General features: G+C 39.1%; 1 protein-coding gene across 1 annotated transcript; it reads right to left on the bottom strand.

The window, feature by feature from the left end:
• Nucleotides 1-3,035: 3,035 nt before the first annotated feature.
• On the bottom strand, nucleotides 3,036-10,035 carry alkbh1 (alkB homolog 1, histone H2A dioxygenase). Its single transcript, XM_053327831.1, has 6 exons — nucleotides 9,898-10,035; nucleotides 7,823-7,931; nucleotides 6,903-7,065; nucleotides 5,995-6,085; nucleotides 4,756-4,949; nucleotides 3,036-3,824 (listed from the first exon to the last, which is right to left on the bottom strand). Exons 1-6 carry the CDS (start codon nucleotides 10,033-10,035, stop codon nucleotides 3,422-3,424), a joined length of 1,098 nt encoding a protein of 365 aa, XP_053183806.1. The 3' UTR covers nucleotides 3,036-3,421.
• Nucleotides 10,036-10,393: the final 358 nt, after the last annotated feature.

Raw genomic sequence — 10,393 nt, 5'->3', positions numbered from 1 at the left:
CAGGCAGAAACGCTCCTTCTCTCAAAAGCCCAATCAGAAAGCTTCCCAGAAGATTTCCATGCCCCCAAGTCAAATAAAGAACTTCCCACTACTAGTCACCTCTCTTCCCTTGCTCCACAATTTGAGCACAAGCTAAACCTTATCAGAGTAGGAGGCAGACTGCGATTGGCAGAGGAACTTGAACCAGGAGCAATGTACCCCATTGTCTTAGACCCCAGACATCCAGTAAACCCGTCTGATCATAAGGGATTATGACACCCACCTTCTGCATCCTGGTCCTGGGAGGGTCTATGCAGAGATCAGACGTTCATACTGGATTCTCAGAGGCCGACAAGCCATTAAGAAACATCAGTGGACTTGTATTGAATGCAGGAAATGGAGAGCTAAACCCATTATTCCCAAAAGGGCAGACCTGCCCCCTTCCAGAGTCTGTTTAACCCAGCCTCCAATTTGGTCTACAGGTATGGACTGTTTTGGTCCATTGCTCATAAAAGTGGGTCGCAAAACAGAAAAAAGATGGGGTTTATTGTTTTTATTGTTTAAATGTCTTACAACTCACTGTCTCCATATAGAAATTCACACAAGCCTGGACACTGACAGCTTTCTTATGGCCCTGCGACGTTTCACAGCGTGCCAAGGTCAACCTTTTGAACTCCTATCAGACTGCTGTACAAACTTTAAAGGAGTTTAACCTGCCAAATGCCCCCCACTTTGGAGGAACAAAACAGCATTACGAGTGACACTGGGGGCACAAACTGTCACAGAGGAAGTACTCAACACTGTTTTGATCAAAATCGAAGGTATCCTCAACTCAAAACCCCTGGGGTATGTGTCATCAGACCTGGCTGATCCCGACCGACCCCAAATTTGCTTCTCATTTAATTCTCCTGTTTTAAATCTGCCTTTTTAAAAATCAGTGTTCTGAGAGTTTGTTTCTACTTCCATGGTAGACTTATTTTCCAACCTCACCTTGTTTTATCTTGTTTTTTTTAACCTTGTAACTCTAAGGTAACTGCTGGTTAATTTGAGTGGGTTTATATCAAGAAAGAACTGTAAGAGATATAAGGGTCAGTGACAAAGGTTGGCAGGATGACAAATTCAAAAATAGTTTTAAAAGCATCAGGTTTATTAAAATCTACATATTTTTGTTTTTATGACATTTGCAACATATTTTTTTAACCAAAAGTAAGGCTGGGTGCTCCTGAAGTGTCCCATGGTGTAACCACAAATAATGATCGATCAAACAATCAATCTTTATTTATATAGCGCCAAATCACAACAAAGTTATCTCAAGGCACTTTACACATAGAGCAGGTTCTAAATTGAAGTCTTCAGGTTTTAATTTTAAAGAGACCCAACATTCCCACATTAGCAAGCACTTGGCAACAGTGGCAAGAAAAAACTCCCTTTTAACAGGAAGAAGAAACCTCAGGCAGAACCAGACTCAAAGTGGGCAGTCATCTGCCTCGACCGGTTGGGGTAGAGAGGAGAGAAAAGAAGGATAGAGAAGCACAATGAAGCGAAGGTCCGGGACTGGAGTCTGTCATTCGGAGGTCTAAAGGCCCAGATTACCTGTGAGACCAGAAAGCACAGGCAACTCCGGGAATGAAGTTTAGGTTATTGAATGCATTAATAGTACATGAATGTTAATGGATATAGATGGATGGATAGAGAGAGAGAGGGAGGAGGAACTCAGTGCATCATAGGAGTCCCCTGGCAGTCTAAGCCTATAGCAGCATAAGCTAAGAGCTCTAAGAGCCCTAACTATAAGCTTTATCAAAAAGGAAAGTTTTAAGCCTACTCTTAAATGTAGAGAGGGTGTCTGCCCCCCGGACCAAATCTGGAAGATGGTTCCACAGGAGAGGAGCCTGATAGCTGAAGGCTCTACATAAGATACTATAAGCTATTTAAGATATGATGGAGCCTGACCATTAACAGCTTTGAAGGTGAGGAGAAGGATTTTGAATTCTATTCTGAATTTTACGGGAAGCCAATGCAGTGAAGCCAAGATGGTAATATGAGTAATATTTTGTCAGAACACGAGCAGCTGCATTCTGGACCAGCTGGAGAGTCTTATTATATATATTAAATATCAAATATTTGAATAATCTACATTGTATTTAAGTGCATTTATAAAAAAGAATTTCATTTTAACACAAAATGAAAAGAAAAACTGGATTAATTTCAATGTTAGTGCATTATGCCAACATTGAGCAGGACAGATCTTAAAAGCAACCATTTTTTCTAAATAAATTGGGGCCAATGATGTAAAATTTGTTAAAAAATCATCTTGTTGCGTTGCAAAAGTGGATTACATTTATCCCACATTTTAGTTCATGTTTTATTTTTCCTGTACATAATCAGATTTTTATGAATAAATACTGCTTACACCTGTTGGACACTGGGTTGCATCAATGGATGTAACCAGTATTTTTCATAAAAATCTGATCTGACTGCCTGACCATGTTCTTTCCTTCTTATTATATTATAAAGAGGTCAGGTGGTTCAGATGAAGTTATATTATAAAGAGGTCAGGTGGTTCAGAGATGATTAGCAGAAATATGAATAATTATATTTCACAGATGTTTGAGTAATATTTCTCATTAAAATGAATGATTTGATTTTTAGGTATTTTAAAACTATTGTACATGTTCAAAAGTAGTTTTTTATGGTACATCTTTAATTAACATCATGATATCTAACAAAATTAGAACCATTTACAACCCTAAATATAAAAGCAGTCAAAGATGAGTTGAAGAAGACATTAAACATTTTATTCATACTTTGAACACAGTATTCTGCTCATCTCACACCGTCATACAGAGCCTTTGATCTGTGAGCATTCACACAGCAGACATCCATGTGGATATATCTACTATAACCTTGCTGTGTATCCTCAGACATTGTTTTCAATAATGTATGTAGAAACATAAACATTCCTTTACAGAAACCTATTTCAACCTCAACTTTTTTTCTTTTTTTTCCCGGCACAGACGCCTTTATTTAACAGTAGACAGACAGGAAACCGGGGGGGCAGCAAGGGACCTCCGGCTGGGATTCGATCCACTTGACCATTAAGATGCAAATTATTTGTAATCGATGACTTTGTGAAGTCTGTGACCTACAGGCAGCAATCTTCACTTCTTGATTGTTATATGCCTTTTTTCATTCAGCATAGTCTTCAGTTTGACAGAAGTCATATAAAAAGTGCTTAGTCCTAACAAGATGGTTTTAAACTGCCTTTAAACCAAAAGCCAGTGTTTTGACTTTAAAGACCATGAACTGAAGCTTTTGGAGAAATGGACAACGTAGAACAAGTTAGATATCTAGAAAATATATCAGGCTTTGGATGGGTCACTTCATTGTTGGTTTGGAGAGCGGGTGGTCTATTTAATGTCTCTATGATAAAGAGTCACTGCTACTACTGCTCTTTATCTACTCCTGTGTCATGGTACCCTTCTGTCTGGCTGTCATCAGTCCTTTGGTGAAGTGGAGGTGTTTGTGGGAAGCTCTGTCCTGGCCCCAGCACCTGTCTGACTGTCACATTCACCCTGGAGCTCTCGATGTATCTGGAGCACAGCAACCAGTCCTTTTCTGACACTGGTGCTACCACACTATTATCCAGCAGGGAAGACTCCCGACTGCGACCTTCCATCTGTAAAGCTGTGTGTCCCTGGGGTGCTGGGACGATGCATGGCACAGCATGGTAAAGGAGGCGGCTCTGTCCTGACATCATCATTATGTCCCCACTGTGCATGTACATGGCAGTGGGGGCGTCCTGTCTTTGGATGCCACCTAGGAGAAAGATGGCTGACTGCCCAAAACTATCAGAAAACACAACAGAGAGTGAGGTGGAGTGAGACACTAGTCTGTTTGCCACTTAAGAATGCATGGCTAACAAATGTTTACAGCGAAACACAGATAAAACTGAAGTCTTTATCATAGATAGTATAGCTTCTAAACTTGCTCAGTGTATTGACTCTCTTTCTTCACCTGTACAGTCTAATCTCAATCAAATCTCACTGTAATATTTGTCCTTCAATCAATATATTAACAACACTGCCAAATTCAGATCTGTTGTATCACAATCTGACTCACTTTTTATATCACCCTAGCTAGACTACCATGAGTCCTCACATCAGTCAATCAATCAATTAATCAATCAATCTTTATTTGTATAGCGGCAAATCACAACAAATGTCATCTCAAGGCACTTTACACATAGAGCAGGTCTAGACTGTACTCTTTCATTTAATATAAACAAACTTGGTGACAGCAGCAAGGAAGAAGTCCCTTTTAAACAGGAAAAAAGCTCAGGCAGAACTAGACTCATATAGATCCCCCATATCATTTAAGTCTTCTCATCAGGGCTAACTGTCTGTCCCTCACTCTCAACTGAAAAATAAAAAAAAGCTGTGGTTCTGTCACTGTGGAAACTTCTTCCTATAGATATACAGTCTGCTCTCTGTTGTTGCCTTTAAGCAGAACACTCAGTTATTCTAACTGGCCTTCGTCTCACCTCCTGCTGGATTGTGTCTTTTGTGGCTAATGTTTTATTGTTTACTTTTTTTTTAAAACTCTTCTTATGTTTGTGAAGCACTTCATGACTTGCTCTGTAAAGGGTGCTATACTCAATAAACATTACTTACTTTTTCTTTACCATATTACAACAGCCTGATTTGCTGATACAATACAAACAAAATGACTATTACAGCATTCTAAAAAACATATTCCCTTCTTATTCTTCTCTCTTACCTGAATGACAGCAGAGGTTGACTGTGATCCAGTTCTGATTCATCCACATGTATTCCCAAAGAAGAATTAAATCTGTAGTAGTTGAGGATTCCAGCTTCTGCATTGAACCCTGAGAAGCCACAGGCGCTTGTTATTTGGTGGGACAGGAAGTGGAGATCAGCCGGAAAAGGAGTGTGATGGCTCACAGAATAAGTCTGTGAATGGAACAATAAAGAAAACGTTTAAAATTCTCTGCTGTTGTTGTGAAAGCCAGGAGTGGATACTGACAGTTCTGTTGTTTGTGGTCACATTTCAACATTTGCAGAGCACTGATTGTGTAGCACATCACATCTATTGATTTACAGTCTGATGGGCTGTACTAAGTTGGTGGTGACACCAGTGCTTGCATACCACCAGGATTTCAAATGCTACAAACTAAAAGTGATAAATAAATGTGGAAGATTTCTATTTTTATGCTACAGGTTTGATGTAAAAGAATATACTGACTAATAGGGGTGGGAAAAAATCGATTCATGTACATATCGCAATTTTTTATGGAGTGATTTTAAAAATCGATTTTTCTCCCTGGAATCGATTTTTATTTTATTTTAGAGGCTCTATTTTGGCCAAGTTATTTTATTACCTTACAGCACTAGCTCAGAGAGCAGTGTTTATGTGCAGTATAAGGTTTTGAAAAACTGTTTAATTTGAAACATTTTAATTTCATGGCTCACATTTGTGCTGTTTTTGCTTCTTTTAGAGGCTCTCTTTTGGCCAAATGTTTTATTTTTATCTTACAGCACTACTTCAGAGAGCACTGAGTAGTCAGAGCACTTTACTTATTATTTAAAAACATATTGGTTAATCTAATTCATTACATTAAGTTAATTATATTAAAACTAGCCCACATTTGTGCTGTGTGGACATTTCAATTCATTTTTTATCTGTAAAAAATTTGTCTCAGTTGAAATAAATGTCAACTTGTTTGTTTTTTAAGAAGGAATAGAAAATTGCCATTATTGATTATATCGTATCGCAATACTTGTAGAATCACAATTATCAAGTATCGTGATACAAATCGAATCGGCACCTTAGAATCGTGATACAATCGAATCGTAACCAAAGCATATCGTCCCACCCCTACTGACTAACTGTATATCTATGATTTAAATATAGGTATGTCATATTTAGTTCACTAAACTCTACACCAAATACATCCTCCCTACAGGAGCCTCTAACACAGCAGGATGCATTGCTTACTTTAGTATCCCAGTTGTAATGGTAGCCCAGCGTGACCCAGCGTAGCTTCTCCAGTAGAGTTTTGGGCTCTGCCTTTCCACAGGAAGGAAGACTGGAGGCGATCAAACACAGAACACACTTACAGATGTAGGCTGCTGGTTCCTGGATGAGTACACTGTAAACTGTGGTCTGAAATTTGAAATACCCTAATCTGTTTGTTAGTAGTGAAAATAGCAACTTTATAAATGTGTCAATTCCAGCTTTGAGTATAAGAAGATCATTAACACCTGGGAAGGTCTGAGTTCTGATAAGGTGGAACTTCTTTTGGTCAAACTAAAAGTTGCATTTCCATATTTAATACAAGTTTTATGTTGTAAAATGTGCTGTGTTCTCCAGAAAGACTTTTACTTTTGTTTCTGAGTCTGCTGCTCTGCATGAGGTTTAAAAGTAAGAATAACTAAACTAATTAAAACCAACCCAGAATATTTCACAGTGCAATAAACTTGATGGACAAACTATATTAAGGAGACACCGTTTCTATATGACTGCATTTCTTATTCTTTAATTTACTGTACTGACACATATATACTATACACCATATCTGTACAGTATGTCATCAACCAGCTGATTTACCAGTTGCTCTGTTGCTGAGTTAATATATGATTGTTTGCTGTCTTATGGTATGACAAGATGTGTCCAGTATAATGTGTGACGTGTTCAGGATAGCACAGCACAAAGACTGGAAGCAGAGAGAAACAACCAGACCAACTCCATCAAAAATCTAAAATACAAAGAAGCCTGAGGATTAAGCAACTGGTGTCCCTTTGCTTTTACTTAATAAGCTTTAAGATGAGACATGACTACCAGTCAGTGGTCCAGCTTTTGGTTCAGATAGAGGCAATCTAAGTGAAAAGTAAAGAAGGTCTCACCTGAGGCTGTGTGCACTCTTGCCCCAGATGTCCTGGGTCTCAGTGGGAGACATGTGCATGTCCAGGTTGCAGACATTGGGCTTCTGAGTGTAAGTCTTCAGACACTGTGTGACCCAGAAAGGCTGAGAACCCAGCAGGAAAGGGTTGGCTATATAGATGAACCCTGAAGAGCACATGAGCGAAAAATCACAAGCTACATTTCAACTACAGGAACTTTTCTGAGGTACTGAGAACCTTTAGGAGGAACTCAGTTCCCACCACCATGCCTTATTCAATTTACAAACACCAAAAGCAACTTCAACTCCCACTCCTGGTCCTGTGTGTTCAAATGTAGACTATTGGTGCTTAGTATGGGCTCAGCTCACTTGGAACCTCAGCAGAGCAGGTACTAATAAAGTAGCAGGTACCAGGTATTATCCCTGATGGAAAAGCAAAAAAGAAACGAGTCGAGCCGAGTTCTGCTAGAACTGTATATTGGAAAAGCTCCATATGAATAGCTGCACATCTGTCCAGTGGTTATTGCTGTTGACCATGGTCTGTTACTGCAACAGTGTATTCAAGAGCACTGATTCTAACATTTTATTAGAACTAAACTTAGAATAAATGAAAAACCAGGACTGATACACTGAACTGAACTTTGCTGCCTCAACAATAGCACTGATAGATTGTTCCAAAGACAGCAGAACAAATGACTAACTCATAACTGCTCAGAACTGAATTACTGTATAGTAAAATGTTAATAAAAACCTGAAACAAGCCATCATATCTTTCTCCTATCAAAGTAGAATAAAATAATGTAAAGCACAACTAGTGTGTACTGTTATAGGGCTGGGTGATCTCATATCCTGATATCCTGATGACATTTTAATTGACTGAATGAGTAGTTGGTCCATGCTGTATCTACAGGTCACTGTTATTACCTGGGTATCCCTGCAGGCCAAAGGCTCTCCAGTCTCTTACAGGTCGTAGTCCAGCTCTACCAGCCTCCACATCACTCACTGCAGCAGGGTCCAGTTTAACTGGAACTATCTGTCTCACACAGACACAGACACACACACACACACAGACACACACAGACACACACAGACACACACAGACACACACACACACACACACACACACACACACACACACACACACACACACACACAGTTTTACTATAATGGCTGATGTAATGATTGAGTCTAGTCACTGCTTTTTCTCCCAATCATTCCCTTTTATATCAAGTATAGAAAACAGACACTCTATGATATCAAACCAGAGGCCTGTACTACGAAGCTGGATTTTCTCTTATCGAGGTAACTTCAGGGTTAACCCTGGGTTTTCCGTCCTAGGAAGCTGGTTCACTTCTTACCGGGGTAAATCACCATGGTAACTTATGCTGAACGGCTAACCTGCTCCGGAGCAGGTTATGTTCTGGATAAGAGTTTTTAGGGAGATGCAATCCTTTAGATGTCCCCGATGACACCCTATACGAAAGGTACAGAATGATTTTCAAGCGACATTAAGTTAGTTTAATATTCAACATTCATTTGACATTCAAAATACAAACCTATTATGCGCTTCAGCCATTTGAGTGAATGATGTCAAACTAACTTTATGACATTCAGACTAATATCCCTCATGTGCAACCAGGCTTATTTTTCAAATATATCTTTTTGTCAATGTTTTACATATACAATAAATAACCTTACCACCACTCCAGTTTCAGAACTTGTGTCAGGAAACCTGACAAACTTAATGTCTGCAATTTTCTGCCAGCATTCCTTCCTGGCTTTTGCTGCAGCAACAGTGTTGCTTTTGGCCTGGATGATGTGTTTGAATTCTTCATATTTTTGAAGAATAATTGTCTGCTCCTCCATGGTAAAGTAGTCTGCTCTGCAGGGTTTCTCCATGTTTGTGATTGGTCAGACGCTGCAAACACCACCCCTTTACCCTGGGTTCAATTACTGAGTTGATAACCAGCTTCATAGTACCGCTTATCAGGATTGCGAATGTAACGGAGAGATATCCCGGGTATGTTAATCCAGCTTCGTAATACCGGCCTCAGGTCAACAGTTCAGACACAAACACAACCTTTGTGAAACTTTTTCAATGCACTATAGAGTAGTGAGGTTCTACACTGGTTTGTGATGATGTTGCATTACACTTTACTGTCAGATTTCTCCAAGATTTTTCCACTCTGATTTACATACGGAGACAAGATACACAAAGGTTTTGACTTAAGCTTAACAATGTTGTTTTTATCTACTAACTCACACCGCTGCTTAAATGAACACTGAAACTAGAAGAAATGATCAGGATCAACTTTATGAACTCTTGTTGTTTACCAGCTCAGAGATGAGCTATCTCTGCCTGAGGTCAACACAGCACACACACTGGCAAAAAAGAACCCAAAAAAAAAATCATTCTCTCAAAGAGGGTAGGAAGTGGATAAATGTGTTTATAAGAGTGATTGGACAAATAAATAGAGAGTGAGAAGGAGGCAGTAATGCATGGAGGAAGAACATTTAACAGCATCTTGGATTTTTACTGTGATCCACAGCCAGTATTATTAGTCCATTCATTTGTTCCTAATGAATTGATGTCATTGATTTGTGTTTCTGTTTTCATTGATGCTTTTATTAAATAGCAGCCCCCAGTTGTGTCTGTGCAGTTATAGATGGAACTGTGTGTCATGGCTCCTAATGTCAGCTGTTTCTTACAGTAGTACTTCGTTTTTCTTTGTATGTTGAATATAGGTAGCTACTGATGTGATAGAATGTCTAACATACTAGAAGTTCATTTGAACGATAAAACCTCTGTACTTCTGTTCTGTCCATCATCACCTCTTCCTTCATGTATAAGAGCAGCTTGGTATGTAATGTATGCTTTCACATAGTGTTGCTTTTAAAAAGCGTCTTTATAAATGTGAGTGTTTAAGTGTGACCAGGACACACACACACACACACACACACACACACACACACACACACACACACACACACACACTCACCTTGTCGCTCGGCACACCTTTGGAGAAATCAATAGCATCGCTGAAATCTGGCGGAGGGTTTTTACGCCTGTACAACTTGAATATTTTCCTAAATGCATCTTCTCCAGTCTCCAACATGGAGGCTGCCATCTTGGACATGACGTAACTATTTTAGTGATTTTTGCATTAGCGCCATCATGTGGGTTGGAGTGAATAGAAGAACGGTTATTACAGATTGACTTTCCCTATTCCAGAGGTAGGCTAGCTTTTTGACATGGAGTGGCAGTTTTTAATGTTCTTGTTATGAGTGTTCAAATCTTCAGTTAATTTATGACACACAATACAAAAACATTGATACAGCCCATATGCAAGAACATTTGAAAGATATTTCCTGTTATTCACAGCATGGGAGTAGGAATGCATCTAATTTTCAAAACACCGCTTTCAGTAACTCATTTAAAACATATTGCACTGGGAGGAAATGTCAAAACAGAGACTACAGTGCATCAAACAAAAA

This window comes from Scomber japonicus, chromosome 10, assembly GCF_027409825.1.
Source record: "Scomber japonicus isolate fScoJap1 chromosome 10, fScoJap1.pri, whole genome shotgun sequence".
NCBI lineage: Eukaryota > Metazoa > Chordata > Actinopteri > Scombriformes > Scombridae > Scomber > Scomber japonicus.
The sequence above is the reverse complement of the archived record's forward strand: the minus strand, read 5'-3'. Positions and strand labels throughout refer to the sequence as shown.